The sequence below is a fragment of the Pteronotus mesoamericanus genome, unplaced genomic scaffold, assembly GCF_021234165.1.
Source record: "Pteronotus mesoamericanus isolate MK-2021 breed Mesoamerican mustached bat unplaced genomic scaffold, CSHL_Meso_final contig_98, whole genome shotgun sequence".
NCBI classification, from domain to species: Eukaryota; Metazoa; Chordata; class Mammalia; order Chiroptera; family Mormoopidae; genus Pteronotus; species Pteronotus mesoamericanus.
In genome coordinates this window covers 2,653,473-2,676,027 of record NW_026555295.1, presented here as the reverse complement: position 1 = coordinate 2,676,027, position 22,555 = coordinate 2,653,473, and the positions used below count along the sequence as shown (strand labels likewise).

Here is a 22,555-nt window from a genome sequence, read left to right as displayed (position 1 = left end):
TAGTGTTTGTGTATTTAATGTGTGGCCCAAGACAACTTTTCTTCCAGTGTGGCCCAGAGACACTCAAAGTTGGACACTTCTGCTAGAGAGCAGTGGGGACTATACCCTCTTTCACCACCAGGGGGCAGGGCAGGCCCTCGTCCATCACTTCACCTCAGTACCCAGAACCTATTCTAGAAAGTAAATACATATCCTCAACAGAGGACCAACCAGGAATGTGGAGCGCTAGGGAAATCAGCTCTGGAAATGCTGCTGGCTGTCCTCACTGAAGTACATTATCAGTTAGGCTTCTTAGCAGATTCCTGGGAAGGACAGGGAACAATGAGTCAGAGTCGTGAAGAGGGGTAAATAATAACTGTCCCGTGAAAATACACCAGAGTTTATAAAAAATGCCAGCCCCGGCAAAGGCAGAGTCAAATCTTCCCTATTCTGTATAAAGACAGGGTTGGGGAGTCAAGTTGGGTAGGTAGAGAAAAAGATGATGGTCCGCGTAGCATGTCTGCTTTAAAGAGGCAGCTGGGCCTGAGCTGCTTTCAAGAGTGGTAACAGTTCAGACAAAACAAGAAAACTTTCAAGAACCCTGTGAGGAAATAGTCCACTTTCCTTCCTTTTTGCTGCCAACTCTACCATCTGTATGGAGGGAGTCTTCTATGTCCAAACATTGATTCAGAAGTCCTTTTGCCCTGGCTGGGGGGTTCAGTTAATGGGCACACCATCCCATATGCCAAAAAATTGCAGGTTTGACCCCCAGTCAGGGCACATATCTTGGTTTTGGGTTTGATCCTCAGTCAGAGTACATATGGGAGGCAGCTGATTGATGTTTCCCCTCTCACATCTATGTTTCTCCCTCTCTCTCCCCATTCCTCTCTCTCTAAAATCAATAAAAATATCCTCAGGTGAGGTTTAAGAAAATAAAAATAGAAAAAAATTAAAACAAAGAGGTCCTCTCTCCTTCATGGCCAGGCCAGGAGAAGATTAATCCCTGGAGAGCTCGAGGCCGGTACAGATACCACTACCCCAGGTGAAGGGGGCCTATATGCCTTAACAGTTGACCCACACTTAGCACTGGGCCTGGCACACTGTAAGTGCTTTACAGACATTATCTTAGCCCTGGGAGATCTAACTTATCAACACACACATTCTACAGGTGAAGAAAAAAGGCTCAGAAGTTCAGTAATGTGGCCACGGATATAGCTGAAAGCCAAAGCCTGTGCTCCTGACCGTTGCATTATTGCAGCTCCCAGGAGCCAATATTGAACAGTTCTCAACAGTTCAGATTCCTCTGGTGCCCTGTGACCTCAATGAGGCTCTTTGTTAAGATGTGGGGCAGGGAGCTTCAGTGGGTGTCCCCAGGAAGAGCTAGCCCGGACAGCCTTGGTTGACTTCCATCCCAGTCCTCAGCTGTCCACCCTGACTCGGGATCTTCTCTCTGGATGATGGTGTCAGAGCTGCTGGAGGGCTCATCAGTGGAGGCAGCCATGGCAGGCGCGGCTGGTGGTTTTAGCCTTTGCTGCTTCTGATACTTGACCCGGCGGTTTTGGAACCAGACCCTCACCTGTAAGTGGAAGCAGTAGGCAGAGATCAGAATGTGATAAGCAGTTCCCACTGCTTTTCCCATTCCCACAGTACCCACTCCACCCTGGTCAACATCTGCTCTTCCTTCTAAGGCAAGCATTGCCTCCAAAACATCTTTCCCTATCATTTCAGTTGCCATTCATCCATCCATTCATCCAGGAAGTATTTAGTGAGCTCCTCTTATGTGCTAGGCACGATCCTAGATGATGGTGATACGGGGGTGAGCAACAGAGGCGTGGTCCCGGCCTTCGTGAAGCCCACAGTCTAGTGGAGAGAGGCTAATAACAAGAATGAAAACAAACAAATACATAAACACAAATGGGGGGCACAAGCAGGGGTTTGAACCTCTCTAAGGAACCAGCACTTAAGTCAAGGCTCAGAGGGCAAGAAACCAGTCTGGTGGGGACAGAGAAGAGCAGGCCAGGACAGAGTGTGACCTATAAGAAGGCTCTGAGGTAGAACCAAGCTTGGAGTATTTGAGGACCAGAAAGGAGGAGAGCATTGCTGGCACAACTGAGAGTGAGAGGGGAAAGTGAAGAAAGAGAAAGTGGGAGAGGTCAGTGGGGGCAGGTTACCTCGGACCACGAAGGCCAGGGGCAAAGAGTGTCAACTTCAGGGCTTTTAAGTGGAATATGACATAGTTCTATTTACATGTGAAGTCAGCAATTTTCAAACCTTTTTCATCTCGTGGCACACATAAACTAATTACTAAAACTCTGGGTCACGCCAAAAAATATGGGGTTTTGTTGCCACTCTGACCAAAAAACCGGTATAACTTTGATTCAGTCACATCAGAGGGCTATTGTTGTGTTGGCTGTTGCCATCTTTTCATTTGACAATCTAAGGAAAAAGAGGCCAGTGCCCCAACTAAATAGTCAGGTATTGCATGTTATAAAAATTATTGTGACACACCAGTGGAAAATTGCTGTGTTAAGTGAACGGCACATCTGGCTGCTGTGTGAAGAATGGATGAAAGGAGAAGCGGGAGACAGCTGGGAGGTTCTTGCCATGATCCAGCAAGAGCTGGCGCTGAGATGGACCGGCGCAGTGCCGAGAAATGCAGCCGTTCCAGCTGTATTTTGGAGGGAGAGTTGACAGGGCTCGCTGATGGATAGGAAGTGGGAGAAAAGGGAGACCTAGGAGGACCAGGTGCTGTGAGCAGCTGGTTGGGTGGTGGGGTCACACGTGGGGAAAGGGACAGATTTGGGGAGGAAAAGTAGTCAGAATTGAGGTTTAGATTTGTTGAGTTTGAAGTACCTGCCCATAAGACATCCAAGTGGAGACCTCAAGAAGGGTAGCAAAATGTATGAATTAGAAAAAGGGGGCTAAGATAAAAATTTAGGAGTCATTGGCTTATAGATGGTATTTAAAACCATGGGAATAAATGAAATCATCCAGGGAGAAAAATTTGAAGTCACAAAGAGAATAATAGCCTACAAAGGCAACTGAGACGAAGTGGGCAGAGAGCTGAGAGGAAAACCAAGAGAGTGAGGTGTCTGGAAACCGGGAGAAGAGTGCGTTTCAATAAGAAAAGGAGCCGTCAGCGCTACTGACTGGAGGAGATAAGAAAGGAAGGTGTTGTTGACTTTGGCAACCCAGAGGTCATTAGAGGCCTTGATGAGAGGTTTTGAAGGAATGTTAGGGGAAGAATTCATACTGGAATGAGTTAAGGAATAGATAGGAAGTGAGGACGTGGAGACAATGAATGTAACTAGTTCTTAAGAAGTTCGTAAAAAGAGCAGAAAAATGGTGCAGTACCTGGAATGGGAATATGGGGGTGAAGAGAACGTTTATTATTTTTAAATAGTTATTTGAATGCCTACTTAATTTCATTGTCAGCTCCTTATTTAGCATGGAGATATAGAATTCTAGATTAATATCATGTTTTGTCCCCATAATGTAATTTCAAATGGGACCCTTTTCCTCATTCATGCAGGGAGTAAGCCAATAATTAGGCCTGTCTCCCCCAGCTGCCAGGCACAGAGGAAGAAAGGCCATGTCTTCCTCCCAACCACCACCCGGGGCCTTCTGGAGAGTAGTGTCTGTCCTCAGGTGTGGCCCAGGCCCCGAAGAAGTCCCACTCCTACCTGGTTCTCTGTAAGGTTGAGCTGGGCTGCCAGCTGGGCTCTGTTCTTCCCTACTAGATTGTGCTGTTTTGCAAATGCTTTCTCCAACTCTTCCAGCTGCTCCAAGTTAAACATAGTTCGAACCCTCTTTGGGGGCCTCTCGGTGTCCTGAAGTTCCTCGGCTGGGGCCCAGTCTGGGGGACTCCAGTGGCCTGGGCAGTGAGCCAGCTCCAAACCTAACGAGCAACCAGCAGAAGGGGAGATCAGCCAGCACCCACCTACCCACCCATCTTGGAGGAGACAGAACAAGCTTGCAGCTCCACTGCCCTGCCTTCCGTTGGCCAGTTAACACAGCAAGAGGCATAGTGGGAAGAGACTGCGCAGAAATGACAGAACATGAACAAGTGAGACAGAAAGGACAATGTTGTGAGACTCCTTCTGCCTCCACTATTCTCCAGCTGAGTGGCCTAAGCTCTGGCCCTAAGAGAAACTGCCAGACCGCCCTCCTTCCTTGCCCTCCACTCCTTTCCTTAGCTACCTCAGGAAACCCCATAGGACGGGCAGGGAAGGGATCCTCAAGGGTTCCCCCTTTTCATTTATTAAATAATTTTTGAATGTCTAATATGTGTCAGACATGGTTCCAGGACAAAACAGAGAATCCCTGTAAAGCAGTAGAAAAGATAAATAAAATATTGAGTATGTCAGATAGTGATTAGTGCTAGTGAGAAGAATAAAGCAGGAAAGGACAGGGTAAGTGTGTATGTTTATCGGTGGGGGGACAGATAGTTTGCATCTTTAGAAAGAGGGGCCACCTCACTGAGGTGACATTTGAACCGGGCTACTATGTGTACCTTGTGTCCTGCACGTGGGTACCCAGCTGAGAGGGTAAATGGAGCCTGAAATTCTGCCCACTCTCCACAGGTCAACTGTTGCCTCTGACAATGTTCTGTGCCTGCCTGAAGGAAGGGGTGCCTTTTTCTCATGCAGACAAAGGGGCTATTCAGCTCATGGATTTTGTGAGCCAGTGGAGATGAAGATTTGTCTACCAGGGGGCAGTACCTAAATTATAACTAGAAAGGAGTGAGAAGACGAGCCATGGGGCAGTCTGAAAATAGAGTGTTCCAGACAAAGGAACGGAAGTGCCGGGCTAAGACCCCTCCATTCCCATTAGCCCTGAGGAGGCTCCAGGGCTGGCAGACAAACTGCTGGAGTGAAGGGAGTGAGGCCAGGACCGTGGCTGCCCAGGATGCCAACCACTGGGCCCACCAGGCTTACCATAAGCACTAACATAATAGCAAGAGATGAGAAACAATCAATGGGGCCTGATTAAATAAATTATGGTACATCCTTACAATGGAGCACTCTGAGATGCAAAGAAACTCTGTATGGGTTGATATGGAAAAGTTTCCAAGCTATATGGTCAAGTGAAAAAAGTAAGGTGCAGAGCAGTGTGTCTAATATGGGGAGAAATGTGTGTGTGTGTGTGTGTGTGTGTGTGTGTGTGTGTTCACGTATTAAATGTGCATAAAATACTTCTGGAAAAATAAAGAAACTGCTGTGCCCAGACTGGGTGGCTCAGTTGGTTGGAGCATTGTCCTGTGCACCCAAAGTTTGTGGGTTTGATTCTCAGTCAGGGCACATACCTAGGTTGCAGGTTTGATCCCAGGTTGAGGCACATATGGGAGACAATGTTTCTCACATCGATAGCATCTCTCTCTCTCTCTCTCCTTTTCTCTTTCTAAAAAAAAAAAATCAACATATCCTTGAGAAGATGAAAGAAAGAGAGAGAGGAAGGAAGGAAGAAAGGAAAGAAGGAGGGGAATGAGGGAGGAAGGAGGGAGAAAGGAAGAAAAAAAGAGAGGAAGGCAAGGGAAAGAAACTGGTCTCATTAGTTGCTTGTGGGGTGCGGGGAACTGGGTGGCTGGAGTTCAGCCACTCCATCTATCTTAGTAAACATTTTGACATTTGAAGTGTATGAATTAATACCGAAACAAAAACTAACTTGAAAATGAGACAACTTTAATATAAAGTAGTGAAGTGTAATCCAGACCTCAGGTAAGCAGGGAGGTTGGGAGAATGTGGCCTGGGATGACGGGCATAGCTCCCAGCTTCAGTGGCTTGGATTTGGACGGGAGTGGGAAACCAGGTTTCCTCTCCAGGACAGATGGAATGTCCAGCTGCAAGGGATTGAGGAAACACAAGATGGGGGAAGCGCAGGGAGCAGAAATCAGGTAAGACTGTGTTACAATGAACTTGGTGTGGGTTGATAAGGCTTGTACCAACGTTGCTGGTTTTCGTCATGGAGACAAGGGGAAGCCTGAACCAGAGAGCCAAAAATGGCGAAAACTGTTCTAGGTGGATGTTAAATGTTAGAGGAGAAACTTACCTGAACAGTGAGATTCTCATGGGGATTTAAGCGTCTGCGCTCTAGAGCCCTAAGGTACCATTCTAAGAGCGCTCTAAGCAAGGAGGCTCCGAGCGGTTCAGCGTGGAGATAAGCTCGCACAGACATGAGCAGTGGAAGCGGCGTTGGGGTTGGGGATTGGCCAGCTCCTAGCAGCTCCCCGCTGAACAGCACCACCTGTAGCATCTGCTTCTCCTGGCTAATACACGGCCATGGGTGCACTATGAGAGCAGCTTTGAGGAACAGTCTGCGCCACCGGGCGTTATCCAAAGAGGGGTTGAGGGAGGGAGCAAAGGACTCTACAAATCCCTTATTAGGGACGCAGAGCACCAGCCCCAGCCCCAGCCCCAGCGCTGGCCCTTGTAGACTGCAGAGCGCTGCTCCTGCCCGCCCGCCTCTCTTGCTCTGCACCCGCCCTCACACACACGTTCGCCCACCTCGGCAGCCTGCAGGACGGGTCTGGCACCAGGGGCCGTTCTCAGCGAGTCCTTTTCTCGGGCCTCAGTTTCAACTGCAGTGTAAAGGGTCATAGGGCCACTTCCTTCTCCAACCGTGTGTGGTTCTCAAACTCAGGGACTTCTCTATCCTGTGCCTGCTGTCATGGGCTCCACTCTTTAGCTACCTGCCAGCTTCCCTGGACGCGGTGGCTGGGGCACATCTTACCTGTGACGCCGAGGCCCTGGAGGCCGCAGAGGTGAGCCACGCGTAGCCCCGGCGCAGGGGGCTCGGGGAACGGCTGGTAGAGCCCCACGCTCAGGTAGGTGGGAAGCAATGTAGCCGTGCACGCCCAAGGCAGAACCGGGGCCAGGGGGCGGGAGGGGGTCGTCCAGATGTCCGAGGCGGCGCAGGCGGAGACGGACGGCAGGGGTTCGGCGGGCGCGCGGGGCTTGGGCCTCGCCAGGATGGCCTCGACGGAGAAGGAGGACTCGAGGTATCGGGGAGCGCGGGACCTGCTAAGATCCGCGGAGCGGCGCTGAAGCGCGGGGGACTCTGGCGCCGGAGAGCAGCCTGAGCGCGGAGGCTGGATCTGATCGCTTACCGGGCTGGACATGGCGCGGCCCGGGTCGGGACCGGCGCTAGGAGGGGAGCGCGAGAGGAGAGTGGGAACACCCTGCAAAAGGGAGACAGATTGCTGGCCAGCCCAGCCGTCGGCAAGTGCTCTTAAATTTGGCGGGGCGGGACAAGGCGGGGCGGACGGCCTTTTCTATCTTTGGCCTAGGCGGGGCCTCCCGTGATCTGCGTAGCCCCCACCCTCCAAAGCCTGTGCGCCCAGGACGCCCCAGTCCTGGACGAGTCGAGGGGAGCACAGCGCCAAGGATCATACTCCCTCCGTTCTTCCTCATTTAAAAACGCTCACCCTGGTGCCATGGGGTGTGGGTGCGGGGGAGGCACCCTGTAGCTCGTTGGTGATCTTGCGCGAGCTAACCCGGCACTGGGCGTCGTCTTTGAGGCAGAAGCCCCACCCAGATTGACCTGTCACTGCACAGACGTTTAAATTTTTTAATTAAATTTAAATATTTTGTTTATAAGCACAGTGAAAAGTAAATTTCCCACTCTGTCCCCCCAGCCACCTTCTCTGTCCACCAATACCGTTTTTTACCAATTTCTTTTGGATCTTTCCAGGGAGTTTCTGTATCCACATTACCTGGGCTCTACTGGAAAGGTCTTTCCTATACCCAAACAGGTGGAAGGGAAAGAATTGTAACGGTTCCAGATTTTAAAATGCTAATTTATTGTCAATGCATGGGAGTTACCGGCCTACAAACCTCCTTGCCTTGTGTAGGTGATGGGCAGGCATTCTATCCCCTTATTTACAAACGGATATAACCAGGACTTACTCTTGTTCTTGGTTAAGTTCAAGTTACTGTTTGTATTTCCTCACCTGTAAAATATTGATAATAGTAGCTACTTCCTGGGGCTGCTGTGCAGATTATGAATACCACGTGCAAAGCATTCAGAATTGGCCTGTGCATGGTGAGCACTGTGCTGTGATCGTGGGGCTCAGAGGGATTACCGCCTGCCAGGGTAACCACTGCGTTCTGTCTCCCCAAATCAATTCCTAATATTGAAACTACTCAGGCAGGTGCAGGGCAGTTCCCTGTCATTGTCAATAGGTGTCAGCTGGGACACAAACATTCCCCTTCTGCTCTGCCAAGTAGGGACCAGAGGAAACTTGCTGGATGGGCAGTTGCCTGCCCGCGCCCCCCGCCCCCCCCTCCCCGCTCAACTTCAACAAATACTGGCTCCACCTTCTGAGCAGTCTCCCCCCCGCGCCCCCCCCGCCCCGCCCCCGCCAGCAGATAGTCTGGAACCGGATGCAGTGGGTGAAATGATGAGCGAGTGGTCCTAGGTCTAGGCTTACTGTGGTCCCACCTGGGCTGCTGGGTCAGAGATGAGGGAACAGCAACAAGGACAGCCCTGGGGAAGGGACGTGGGTGGTATGCAAACTCGAAAGAGGGGCTCTTATTTACCTAACATCAGATGCAGTGGGAGTTGACAGATTGGGTAAAAGTTCTAGGGTCCTCCCATCCCCAGAATTCCTAAATCCTACACACACCACTCCCTTCCTCAACATGTTTCTTTTAGAGGAGCTTTTTCCACCCAGCAGGAAGGGCTGTGCAACCCCCAGGAGCCCCCAAGACATCAGTGCCAAGACACCAACAGCATGCCTTGCGAAGAGGGGAACGAGGACCCACCTTTTGGGACCCACAAATGCAACAGTTCAAGCTGGTAGTGGCAGTGGAGCCCAGTGACAGAAAATGTGGATTTGGGAGTGGGACAAACAGGCTTCACATCCCAGTTTTGTCCCTGTACATTTCAGTGACTTTGAATGAGTGGCTTATTCACTCTAAACTGCTTCAATCTCATAAAATGGAAATGATCTCTTAGGTGAGATCATTTACCTTATGGGACTTTCCCAAGAATTAAATGAGATTGTCTTTAGCTAAGTATTAAAGTAGCAAAGTGGTAGCTATTTTTATAAATGATTTTAAACCTCTATGTATTTATTTATTTTTAGACAGAGGGGAGGGAGAAAGAGAGGGAGAGAAACATCAATGTGTGTCTGCCTCTCATGCACACACTACTGGGGACCTGGCGTACAACCCAGGCATGTGCCCTGACTGGGAATTGAAACAGGGACCTTTGGTTCTCAGGCCAGCAATCAGTCCTCTCAGCCACACAGCCAGGGCCAAGTGGTAGCTATTATAGGGAGGAAAATGTCTATTTACAATGGTAGACGTGCTGGACTAAGCTTCTTAATAGGGTGCAGTGAGAGAGAGGATGGGGCCAGATTTATAGTGTCTGTTCTCTGTCCTTTACACAATGAGACTCTCAATGGGTTAATCTGGCAGCAGCATGAGCCCTGCAACCAAGAGAGTTCACAAAGAATAAGACAACAAAACTGATACAATGGAAGGCTTATGAACATTTCATTAAGTCTACTTGTGCTGATTTTTAGGTAAAATATATATGATCAGTGTATATCTAGCTTTGGATTTTCAGTACATAACTATATTTCAGTAGACATTTCAGTTATCTATTTTCTGTTATTTCACTTATTCTTCCTTGGACTGTAAGTTCCTGAGGATAAACATTAATATTCCCAATTTACATATGAGTTAATAGGGCAAGAGAAATTAATAGATTACGTAGGTTCAAGCCGTTAGCTATGTGACTTTTAGCAAAATGTGGTTTTAATTTGCATTAATTTCCCTGAAGACTGTTCAAGTTGAGCATCTTGGATACCCAGTTGGATATCCAGTGAAGTGCCTGCTAAAGTGGTTTGCTTATATTTTTTTTTTGTTGGATTGCTATCTTTTCCTTGTTAATTTGTTGAAATATTGATGTATAGGTATATATGGGTATTTTAGAATCAAGTTCTTTGTTGCAATATATATACAAGCCAGTATCTTCTACTCTGTAGTCTCCCTTTTCATTCTTTTTAATATTTTAATAAACAAAATTACTAATTTTAATAAAGTTTAATGATCTGCTTTTGTTTCCTTGAAGAGAAACTTTTGCCTATCCCAAGTCATGAAGATAGTCTCCTGATTTTTTTTTTTATTCTTAATTATTTAACCTTTTACATTTAGCTCTAGAATCAATCTTTGAATGGGTTTTGGGGAAAGACTAAAAGGTGGAGTCAAAATCTGAAACTATAAAGGAAATACTGATGGATTAAAATATACAAAAATTAACTGTATCTATTAAATCTATTAAAATTAATTGTATCTAACTGTACTTTATTTTCTACATGATTTAAGAGACTAATACATTTAAACCAATATAACCCAATTATTAGTGTAAAAGCTAATATTACTGCAACTTTGGTTGTAACTCCAAATCTTGTTTTCTACATAATTTAAAAAACTAATTCATTTAAAAGAATATTATTTTATGTTTTGGGACACATAGTAATAGATGTAATTTTGTGACATCAACAACCAAAAGAGGTGGGGATGGAGCTGTAAAGGAGCAGAGTGTTTGTATATTATTAAAGTTAAGTTGGTATAAATTCAAATTAGAGTGTTATAACATTAGAATCTTAAATGTAATTCCTATGGTAATAAAGAAAATAACTATGTAATATACACAAAAGGAAATGGGGAATGAATTTAAACATTTCACTACAAAAGAAAATCAACTAAACAGACAAGAAGACAGTAATGGAAGAAATGAGGGACAAAAGTGCTATAAGGTACATAGAAAACAAATAGCACAATGACAGAAGTCCCTTCTTATCAATATTTACTTTAAATGTAAATGTATAAACTCTCCAATCAAGACAGAGATGGAGAGAATGGATTTTTTTTAAAAAAGCAGGATGCCAACTATATGCTGTCTATAAGAGAATAATTTGAGATCTAAAAACAAAAACAAGTTGAAAGTGAAAAGATGGAAAGTGATATTCTATGAAAATAGTAACTGAAAGAGAGTAGGACTGGCTATACTAAAATCAGACAAAATAGATTTTAGGAGCCCATTATGCCACAGAGACATATGAATAATAGATTTTGAATAAAAAAGGTTACAAGAGACCTAAAGGACATTATATATTAATAAAAGTTTCAATACAGCAAGAAGTATAATAATTATAAACCTAGTGATAGACCATCAAAATAAACGAAGCAAAAACTGACAGAACTGATTGGAGAAATTGACAGTTCAAAAATAATAGTTGGAGATTTCAAAACCTCACTCACTAGATTGAATAGAACAACCAGAAAGAAAGTAAATACAGAAATAGAGGACTTAAATAACACAATAACTAGATCTGACAGAGACATATATAGAACACTCTACCCAACAACAACAGAATACACAGTCTTCTGAAGAGCACATGGGACATTTTCCAGGATAGACTATATTAGGCCACAAATTAAGTTTCAGTAGATTTCAAAATATAGATATACAAAGTATGTTCTCTAACCTCAAAAGAATGAAATTAGAAATGTTTTAAAAAAGGAAAACTGGGAAATCCACAAAATTGTGGAAATTAAACATCACACTTTTAAACAACAAATCAATTGAAGAAGAAATCACAAGGGAAAATAGAAAATACTTAGAGATGAATGAAAATGAAAACACAACTTACCAAAATGTAAGGGACATAGTGAAAACAGTGGTAAGGAGGAAATTTATAGCTATAAGTGCTTACATTTAAAAACAGGAAGGAAGTCAAATCAACAACCTAGCTTTACAACTTAAGGAACTAGAAAAGAACAAACTAAACCCAAAGCTAGCAGAGGAAGGAAAAATAAAGATTAAAGCAGAGAAAAATGAAAGAGAGAATTGAAAAGCAATAGAAAAAAATCATTGAAACCAAATGTCGATTCTCTGAAAAGATCAACAAAACTTACAAACCTTTACCTAGATGGACTAAGAAAAAAGAGAGAAGACAACTTACTAAAATTAGAAATGAAAGTGAGAACATTACTACCAATTCTACAGAAACAAAAAAGGATTATGAGCAAGTACTATAGACAATTGTACACCAACAAATTAGGTAACACAGATAAAACAGACAAATTAATAGAGATCACAAAAAGTTCCAAGGCTAAATCATAAAGAAATAGAAAATGTGAATAAACATATAACTAGTAAGGAGACTGAATCGGTTATTTTTTAAAAATCTTTCATCAAAGAAAAGCCCAGGAGCTGATGGCTTCACTTGTGAAGTCTACCAGATTTTTTTAAAGATTTTATTTATTTACTTTTAGAGAGAGCAGAAGGGAAGGAGAAAGAGAGGGAAAGGAACATTGGTGTGTGAGAGATACATTGATCAGTTGCCTCTCACAAGCCCCCAACTGGGGACCTAGCCTGCAACACAGGCATGTGCCCTGACTGGGAATCAAACAGGCGAAACTTTGGTTCACAGGCCAGCACTCAATCCACTGAGCCACAGCAGCCGGGGCTGAAGTCTACCAAACATTTAAAGATTTAATATTTACCCTTCTCAAACTCTTCAAAAAAACTGAAGAAGAGGAAATTCTTCCTAACTGATTTTATGATGTCAACATTACCCTGATACCAAAATTAGGAAAGAATGATGCAAAAAAATAAAATTATAGGCCAATATTTCTAATGAACGTAAGATGTAAAAATAGTCAACAAAATATTAGCAAATTGAACACAACAATACATTAATAGGATTGTACACTACAATTATCCCAGGGATGCAAGGATGGCTCAATATCCTCAAATCAATCAATGCGATACACCACATTAACAAAATGAAAGATAAAAATAATATGATAATCTCAATAAATACAGAAAAAGCATCTGACAAGATACAACATACATTTATGATTTTTAAAAACTCTCAATAAAACGGGTATAGAAAGAAAGTACCTCAACAAAATAAAGGCCACTATGACAAACCCACAGCAAACATCATACTCAATGGTGAAAAACTGAAAGCTTTTCCTTTAAGATTCAGGAACAAGAGGAGAATACCCAGTTTCACCACTGTGTTTGAACGTAGTACTGCAAGTTTTAACCAGAGCAACTAGGTAAAAAATAATAAGCGATAATAGCAATAATAAAATTGAGCATATTGAACAATGGGTCTGTTAAGGTCATTGTCATGACAGGTGAATAATTTAAAATATTGACCAATTTTATTTATTAGTATGCAAAAACAATAGTTAAACTTAGGTAAATAAAACCAATAGATCCTCTGGCCAGTGTGTCTCAGCTGGTTGGGCATCACTCTGCAGAGTGAAAAATCGCCAGTTTGATTCCTGGATGGAGCACCTGCCTGGATTGTGGGTTCAGTCCCCAGTCAGGGTATGCGAGGCAGCTGATCAATGTGTCTCTCTCAAATTGATGTTTCTCTCCCTTTCTTTCTCTCTCCCCTCCCCTTCTCTAAAAATTAATTCATTAATTTAATTAAATTAAACTAATAGATCACTTTGGAAAATTATGTACTTAATGTAAAAATAATTGATGTTTGCAATATGCCCTTCTTTGGTTTACAATCAATTTTAAAGCTACACCTGTATAAAGGTGTATTTCTTTTTTATGAGTTTACAGCTATGAAAACACCAGCTATTTTGTTACAGCTGGCTGTTTTTATAAGTGTATCATGATTTTCTTAATGCAGAAATGTTCTGATTAGGAGTGGTTATTGACTGTAACTTTACAGTTGAAATTGTTTGTGTGGTTTAAAAAAACCAAAACACTTAAAGGGAAAGACTAAGAATTGAAATACAATCCAGTTTCCAAGCCAGCAAAACATTTTTAAATGAGAGGTAAGATGTAAGTAGAAAATTTTAACAGTTCTTTAGAAGATATAAATGGATACATTTAAAAAAATGGTAAACAGAAAATATGAAAAACCAGGGGAAAAGTTCAAATAGAGAAGCATTCACTCTACAATATAAATGACAGAGACCTTTAACCTATGTTTAAGTGAGATGAGTATTTCTATTCCAGAGTGAGGGTAGGTCAAGGTAGTTTTCCTAATATCATGGTTCTTCAGTTTGCTTTTAAGATGCTTTTGTGAAGGGCTAAAAATAAAAAAGGGAATATTGTTCCCACCATCTCTGCCTGAAGAATCCACTAGAGAAAGAACTTCAGGCAACCGAAAAGACAGGACAGAAAACAGCATAATATATAATGGCAATAATCATCAGTGGCTCCTAACAGCACAAATAGAAGGAACCAGAATTTGTGTGCCTTCTGATGGAAGTATACAACTTTACCTATGAAGTTTGTTGTCAAAGAAAAACAAACAAACAAAAAACCCAAACCCAAATCTGGTCAAATCTTTAGATCTAACTGCCAATTCATAGAAATATAATGGCCAGAGTAACATCTTTAACATCAAAGGGATGTAATCAGCAAAATCCAGAATGTAGGACACACTATCCATCTTTATCAAGAAGTGAGTTATAAGGGAAAAAAAGATGAAGGGAGAACCTATAGGCTAAAAGAGTCATGAGTCATATTCACCAATTGCAATACTTGGACCTTACTAGGAGCCAAAGAAATTGTGTAAGTATTTATGAAGTAATTGAGGAAATTTGAATACTGGATATTGGACATGAAAGATTATTGGTGGGGTTTTATTAAGTATGATAATGGTATTTTTAAGGTATGATAATAATATTTCTTAAGTATAATGAGTCTTTACATTTTAGAAAAACCTACTGAATTATTTATACATGAAAATATATTATGTCAGAATTTGCTCCAAAATAATCTCAGATTGGTGATTGGCCAACATGAAATTGGCCATATGTTGAAAATTGTGAAGTTGGCTGCAGAGTGCATGGGGTTTCATGATAGTATTCTTTCTGATTTTGTTTATATCTAAAATTTTCTATAACAAAAAGTAACAATACAAATAAAGACCAGCAATGAAGGAATTGTGTTCAACTTAAGTAAGAAGGGAAAAAAGCAACAGGGATAAAAAAACAGAAGAAAAGAAAAAATATGGATAAGAACATAAAGTAGTGAAATAGAAAAACTGATACAGTAAATAAAAAAAGATGATACACTTGCAAACTTCAATAAAATCCAAAATGGTTCTTTGGAAACAATAATAGGATAAACAAACTACTATCAAGATTTATCAAGAGTGAAAAGAGAAAAGGCATAATAAACATTATTAGATATGATAGGGTAAGGCTAGAAATAAAATAGAGATTATTCTATTGTAAATAAATACTATGAATAACATTGTTATTATACCTGAAAACTTATATGAAATAAATAATTTTTTAGAAAAATATGAATTGTTAAAATAGACTTTAGAAAAAAATAGAAAACAATATACTACTAATCATTAATTGGAAATCAAAATTTTATCAACCACTTACCCCCCTCCCAAAAAATACACACAGTTTCAATAGATTTATTGATAAGTAATCCTGACTTTATACTGTTTCCAAGTTGAAAAGAGGAAAAGCTGCCCTAACCATTTCTGAGGCTAGTGTAACCTTGATCTCCTAACCAGAAAAAGATAGTTTAAGAGAGAATCATAAACTAATTATCCTTATGATGCTAAGGAGTTAAAATGTTAAGTAAGATATTAGTAAATCAAATGTGGTAGTTTATATAAAAATAATTAATCATGTCCTGGCTGGTGTGGCTCAGTGGAATGAGTGCCAGTCTGTGAACCCAAAGGTCACTGGTTTGATTCCCAGTCAGGGCACACCTGGGTTGCAGGCCAGGTCCCTGGTTGGGGGCATGCGAGAAGCAACCAACTGATGTTTCTCTTGCGCATTGATATTTCTCTACCTCTCTTTCTCCCTCTCTTCCCCTCTCTCTGAAAATAAGTAAATAAAATCTTTTAAAAAAATAAAAATAATTAATCATGATCAAATAGGGTTTATCCTGAGAATGTAAGAAAGTTCAACATAAAATCTATTAAGGATTACACATATTAACAGATTAAAGAAAAATATAACACTTTTTAATAGATGTAGAAGGAAACATTTGATAAAGTTTCACAATCATTGAAAAAATGAAAACTCTTGGTAAACCATAGGGTAAAAAGTAGTCATCAAAGTAGTACTCCGCATAAATAGATTGAAGAAAAAAATATAATGATTGTAGTAGATACACAAAAATTATAAAATTTAACATTTATTTATTTAAAAAGCATACCCTTTACCAGACTAAAGAGTAAAATGTCGTCAAAGACCTACAGCAAGAATCGTATTTAAACATGAAACTTCAGAACCACTTCCAATTAAATTAAGAAATAAGATATGTATGTCTATTATTGTAATGTCCTTCCATTATTGAAGGATATAAAATAAGATCTGCATAAATGAATGGGAAGAATTAAAGTCAAAAGATGACAAAAAAAATGGAGTTATATCCAGCGGAACAGAATGCCGACCTCAGAAACAGACCCAGGTACGTACGGAAACCTGAGGCATGGCTGCGGAGCGGCCTGACAGTGCATCGGGCATTCTGTAACTTCACGGGTGGGATTCTGGCAGACGCATTGCGGGCAGGGAAGGCAAACCCATGTCGTAATAACTGGATACTCCCGTGGGAACAAACCACCCCCGCCTTTACATGTAACCAACTTGCCACCAGTTGGCTGATTGATTTCCAAATTGGGGGCTCAGGGTTGGTTTCTGTTGTTGGCAGCTTGTGCTCTCAGCAATGGCTGTAGACAGATTGGTCTCGGTGAGTGGGAATCCACATTTTCATGAGCGCATTACAGTGACCACCCTGAGTTGTCTTTGGTGATTAAGTACCAATACTTGTCCCCACTAACCTGGGATCCCGTCATCCCCGTTGAATTTAGGGAGCCTGGTTCAATAGCATAAATTCCTGCTATCATTTCTGGCATATAGAGGATAGCCATGGGAGAGCTCTCCAAGCATATCAGGGCTTTCCTCATGAATGTATATCTCACAGGCTTGGTGAAAGAAGTATCCTCTGGACCTTTCTGGGCACATATCTAGGGAACAGGTAAACAGGTCATATCTGTTAAATCTAGCATTCCAATCTTCCTTAGCCTTTGGATGCTTTCTTCTGTAGTATACAAAGAAGTTCGGTCATTTCAGCCTCCAGATTTCAATCAACCAGCTGAGCAAACTGTTAGAACCACTCAAATTAACACAGTGAATCAGGAATCTCTGCTTACTGAACCTTCATAAAGAAATTTAGCCTAATCTGACTTTATATTCCTTCCACTCTGATCTCACACCTTCAGGATCCATATCTGTACATTTCCCTAGGTCTCTGTTGATATAAATTGGCAAAATCATGCAATTATCTTGATGAATATTGTGCATTTTCACAGATTGTGCTTTGGACTTCACCCTTTGGCCTTGAGTCTTTAAGCAAAGAAAGGTGGTACAGGTAGATCCTGAGAAAATCAAGATCATCACCCGCCCCCTGCCCCCAGAAAGCCATCGTGGGTCCTTCAGGCGAGGGGAGACTGAAGTTCTCATAAAGGGCTGGACGGGCTGTTTCTCCGTAGAAAGGAGATTCAGCAGAACTTACAAACTCAAGGGCCACAGGTCCCCTGGAATCTGCCCACATATGCCTCTATCCTAACTTTCAGGGTCCTTTTCAAACAACTACCTAATTTTAATGAAAGAGACCTGCAAGGTTGGGAACATGTGTCCCATAAGACCTTGTTCCTTACCTAGACTTTGAGCTGGGAGTGTAAGGCCCTGACTCCTATTTTTCCCCCAAGTTCTCCACGGCACTTGAAAACAACTTCCCAATCTCATTCTAATTATTATGTTCAAGCAAATACTTGGTCAGCTCAAGCTTTTACTTCGATGGCACTGACTTGCAGCGGAGGTGAGAAGCATAGCTATCTATACACATGAACATTTTGGGCCCTCAGGATCCCCTAGTAAGGGGACCTAGCAAGCTGTGGAAGGTACGTTGAGAGGCCCCTCTGCTGCCTTTTCTCCCAAAACCCTTGTGAATCCTCATCCCTTTTTTCCTTTTTCACTCTATTACAGGGTCTCTCTCCATCTCTTTCTTTTTCTTGCATTTTTCCAAAGGGAGGTTTTTTCATTCAAAAGAGATGTGCTGACTGGGGGCTGTGCAGGTCTTTGGAGCTGACATGGCACCCCCACAATAAGGCCTCAGGTTAAGCCCTGCCTGCAGAATGCGAGGGCCTGAGGGTTACCTTGTGGGGAGCCCAGCACCTCCTCCCTCGACCCGGTGTCTCAGCTCCTGCACACAAGCTCCTCCTCTCCTGAGCCCCTCCTGCGTCCCGCGCACCTGACCAGCCAAGAGCAAACAAGGCTGTTTGTTCCTCCCTCCCTGGAATGCACAGCGACACAAAGGTGGCACTGTATATGCTAACAAATATTGCACTTTGCAGTTACCTACTGTTTCTGAACTTTTTCTTATGTATGCTGCCTTTAAGGCTTTCTCTGAAATTCTACACTCTTCAATTAGACTGGAGTCAGCAAACATCTGTTTGTTTGAGGCTTACTTTATGTGCTGGGTTTATGAGGGGTACATGGGGAACTCACAATCTCATGGTGGGGGAGGGAGAGCAGAGAGACTCATCCACCACTATGCAACACAACTGTCAACCTAAAGGGGCAGATTCTGTGGGACTGTGAAGGACAGAGATTAGTTATAACTCCAAAGTTGAGAAAGGCTCCTTGGAGTAGGCCTTTTCTCTGCAGATACCACCAAAGAGAGGAAAACCTAGGAAGACAAGGAGTGGGAGAGATTATGCAGAAAGAAAATGCTACAAGAGAAGCGAGAAAGGCTATACTATGGACCCACTGGGCCTTCCAATGTTAAGGATGTGCAGCGGCAGAGGAAGGAAGGTGGGATCAGAGCTGAAGGACCAGGACCAGGGCAAACAACCCTTGTGCAGTGAGACCAGTTTGTTTTCTACCCACTCAGGGTGCTGGCCGGGACCTTAGGAGCAAATAGTCAAAGCCCTTTATTGTACAGAAAAGGAAGGACATTGAGGTCCATCTAAGTGGGGAGTGGTTTGCCCAAAAGGCAAAACTCAGTCGAGGGCTCTGAGCTTCCAGCTCACTCTATACCATGCCCCTGTGACAACCCGAAACTCAGGCCAGCACCTTATTTGCTGCTTTATTTACGAGCCATGAATACCATAGGGCCTAGCACATTCAGGAATGCATATTTCCTGAATTAAATTATGTTTCTCCCTTATTTCTTCAGCCTGAAGACAAACCCCTATTATACTCCAGGTGCTGTGCAGGGTACGTATTTCTGCATCTTGCCGATTCCCACAGTCATGCTGTTATTCCCATTTTGGGTCTTGGAGAGCTAGGTGGGTTGTTTTATAGCTAGTGAACTGTTAGAGTTCAAACCCAGTTCCGACTGACACTAAATTCCATGAGAGTGTCCATTTAAATGGTTGAAATTGAATTTGATTGAATTGATTCCTTCACTGTGCTCACAGCTCTTAGAGGAAGAAGGGGTATTTTTTTTTCCTTTGAGGGTGAATGGGGGATGGAGTTGTAAGCGAAGAGGGTGTGTGAGAGAGTAAATCCTTTTAGCTATTCTTAACTCCTCAGAGCTGGCTGAACTTCCAGCACCAGTCCAAGAGGCAAACAAACCTATTGGCTCTTTTTAGAAAGTCATTGCCTATCTAGCTTCAGCCCCTTTCTGCACCTGCATCATCAACATTTGAACGTGCTCCGAGGGTCCAAAAACTCAGGGGCCCTGATGAAATAAAAAGCCACAAAAAGAGTTGAGTTGAGAGGTGCGCGACTTTTCCCAGAGTCTTGTAAGCGGGTGGAGTTGGAGACGGGAGAGCCCTGGAAAGAGGTTTCTGTGCCCAGAAGGGAGAATGAGAGAGAGAGGTGGCGATGGCGATGCGATGATGGCCTGGTGGTACTGACGGTGGGGGGTGGGCCTGTGTCTTGCAGGGAGATGACAGGTGGTGTTGGCCAGGGAGACGAGGACAGACTTGTCACAGGCCCTGCATACCAGTCCAGACCTTCCCTCAGCCCCTGGTAACCTTTTTAAGGCTCTTCCACAAGCAGGCTTCTGGGGTTGTCACCAAGCCTTTGCCACCGCCCAGTAAGTCTAGGAGGTTGAGTCCAGGGGCTGGGGGGCGGTTGGGAGAAGACTGGCGTGGGGAGGGGGCTGGAGGTCGCGGGAACCCTCATCATCCAGGCCAGGTGCAGCGGCCGGGCCTGGCTGCCAGCTGGGGCCGAGGCGCAGGGTGGGGGGCTCAGGCTGCCTGTTTGTTCAGCACCCAACTGAGGTTCCTGTTAGGAAGTGCCCTTGTTTGTGTCCAGGCTGATTTGTTTGCTGTTCACACTTACATGGAGAACCTCCCTGGGAGTCAAGGCTTCAAACATAGGGGTGGGCGTGGGAAGGGGGATTATGGGCCCAACTCAGAGCTTCCAGGGTCCAGAGAATAACCTGGGAAAATCAATGTCCACAAGCCCCTGTTGAGAAGAGGGGAGGGTTGGACTGCCCCGGCTTCCCACTTCCTGGAGAAGAGCCAGGTGGGGCTTGTCCAAGGAGGGGTCCTCACTGACCAGGGAAACTGCCTAGTGAGGGACAAAGAACCGTAGTGTCGGGGTCCCACCTCTGAGATGCTAGTTTAGCTGGTCTGGGGTGTGACACTGGGAACTGTAAAACCTTCCCAGGTGATTCCACTGTGCAACCAAGGTAAGAACCGCTGTTCCAGATCTACCAGCTTCTCAAACCCTAACATGCAGACAGGTCATCTCAGGATCAGGTTCGGTTGTAGATCCTGAGTCAGTAGTTCTGGGATGGATCCCTAGAGTCTGCATTTCTAACACACTCCTAGGTAAGCTAGTGCTGTTCTGGGGAACCGCACCTTGAGAAGCCCAACTCTATACCTGCTTTAGTTTCCTCATTCCAATTGTCCTCACTGCTCAGTGGGGCGGGCGGGGGTCAGGGTATAGAGCCATGTCCCCAAGCTCCCTATGCCTATTCTCCTAGCCCACCCTTTCTCCACCACCTTACTTGTTAAAGTGATCAACAGGCTTCACACAGTCTCTCTGGCCAAGGCCAGACTTCTAGTCATTCTCAGGGCCTAAGCAGACCATACAGAACCCTCACCCTACCTGCAACAAACCAATTCAACTAGTTTTAGCTGGGGAGTACGACAGAGGCAGGGAGAGGGCAGAAGCAAAAGTAGCAGGCACATCCTTCTTTTGTCCTCTTGAAAACTTGGGCCTGTTGGGCAGACAGGACATAAATATTGTGTGGCAGGGTTATGTTTCCGAAGATGGCTGTGATAATACCTTTCTTCTCATATGCTCTACTGCGAAGCGTCCTGACCGTTTCCCCATCCCCTGTTCCTGGATTGGGCCAGCCCTATGACTTGTTTTGGTCAACAGAATGTGGAGGAAGATTACCTTCTCAGATTGGGTCTTATGAGCTGAAGTTTCCCCTTTACCGTATGGGATGTTCACTCTTGTGAAGAAACCCTAGCCGTGCGGAGAGGATGACAGAGGTCCCAGGCTCCCAGCCAACCCTGCCCAGACCCTATATTTGTGAATAAAACTATCCTGACTGTTCTAGTCCCAGCCACCATCTATCTGATTGCAACCCAGACCGGTTACATAATTTGCGGAACCTGGTGTAAAATGAAAACATAGTCTCCATTGTTCAAAAATTATTAAGAGTTTCAAGACAGCAACAGGAGAGCCTTAAACTAACTGCAAGGTCTCTCTGAACGTGAGACGTATGCAACTGCATAGGTCTCACAGCCATTAAGCCAGCCCTAATTGCAGCCTCATAAGAGATCCTGGCTGCCATGATTGAAACAGAACATCCTAGCTGAGCCCTGCCCAGATGCCTGACCCTCAGAGTTGTGAGCAGCTAAAATAGTTGTTGTTTTAAACCACAAAGTTTTAGAGTGGTTTGTTACACAACAGTAGATAACCAAAACACCTTGTATGGTCTACATCTTTCATAGAATGGGAGATTTGTGAGAGGAGGCAGTGCAGGTTCAATAATTTGGGAAATCTCACGGACTAAGACCAATGATAAGTGATAATGCTTGTCTGTTAAATGGATGGATCTTTGAAGATGCAGTCAGCTCACAGGATGCAACAGGTAAAAATATCTAACAACAATCCAAAGTCTGAAGGTGTAATTTCCCCAGAATATGCTTGGCCGGGGTAAAGGCAGAGGACAGCAGGGATGGGACCCCTCTTGCTTTGCCCTGTCTCTGGGGCAGACAGGTGTGGAAGGGCAAAGGGCTTTGGGGTCACAGAGCTGGGCTTATGTCAGGCCTGTGCACATTTGCGTTGTGAGAGCTGGGGGAGCCTCACTTCTCAGGTGTCCCCATCCTGCTGCCCTGCAGCCCTCTCACCCCAGAGAATGGCCACTTCATCCTTCTGGCTGCTAAGGCTAATAATTTGGAGTCATCCTTGGATCCAGCTCTTCTCTCATCCTCACATCCCGTTCATCAGCATAATTCTCATAAGCCACTATCTTCAAAATATATTCCCAATCTGACTTCATCCAGCCACTTCCACTGACCCTACTGTGGGTCCTGTCTCTTGCTAGAATCACTGCTGTGGCTACCTGTCTGTTC

General features: G+C 43.9%; 1 protein-coding gene across 1 annotated transcript; it reads right to left on the bottom strand.

Moving 5' to 3' along the window:
* Positions 1-1,336: 1,336 nt before the first annotated feature.
* Positions 1,337-7,096, bottom strand: NOTO (notochord homeobox). The gene is made up of 3 exons (XM_054586926.1): positions 6,709-7,096; positions 3,663-3,877; positions 1,337-1,555 (listed from the first exon to the last, which is right to left on the bottom strand). Exons 1-3 carry the CDS (start codon positions 7,094-7,096, stop codon positions 1,337-1,339), a joined length of 822 nt encoding a protein of 273 aa, XP_054442901.1.
* Positions 7,097-22,555: the final 15,459 nt, after the last annotated feature.

Excerpts from the sequence above, each read along its gene's own strand:
- NOTO (XM_054586926.1), bottom strand. The coding sequence starts at position 7,096 with ATGTCCAGCCCGGTAAGCGATCAGATCCAGCCTCCGCGCTCAGGCTGC. Across the intron at positions 3,878-6,708 it reads CCAGGGCCTCGGCGTCACAG|GTTTGGAGCTGGCTCACTGC; the intron begins GTAAGATGTGCC and ends GTTGCTCGTTAG. Across the intron at positions 1,556-3,662 it reads TCAACCTTACAGAGAACCAG|GTGAGGGTCTGGTTCCAAAA; the intron begins GTAGGAGTGGGA and ends TTCCACTTACAG.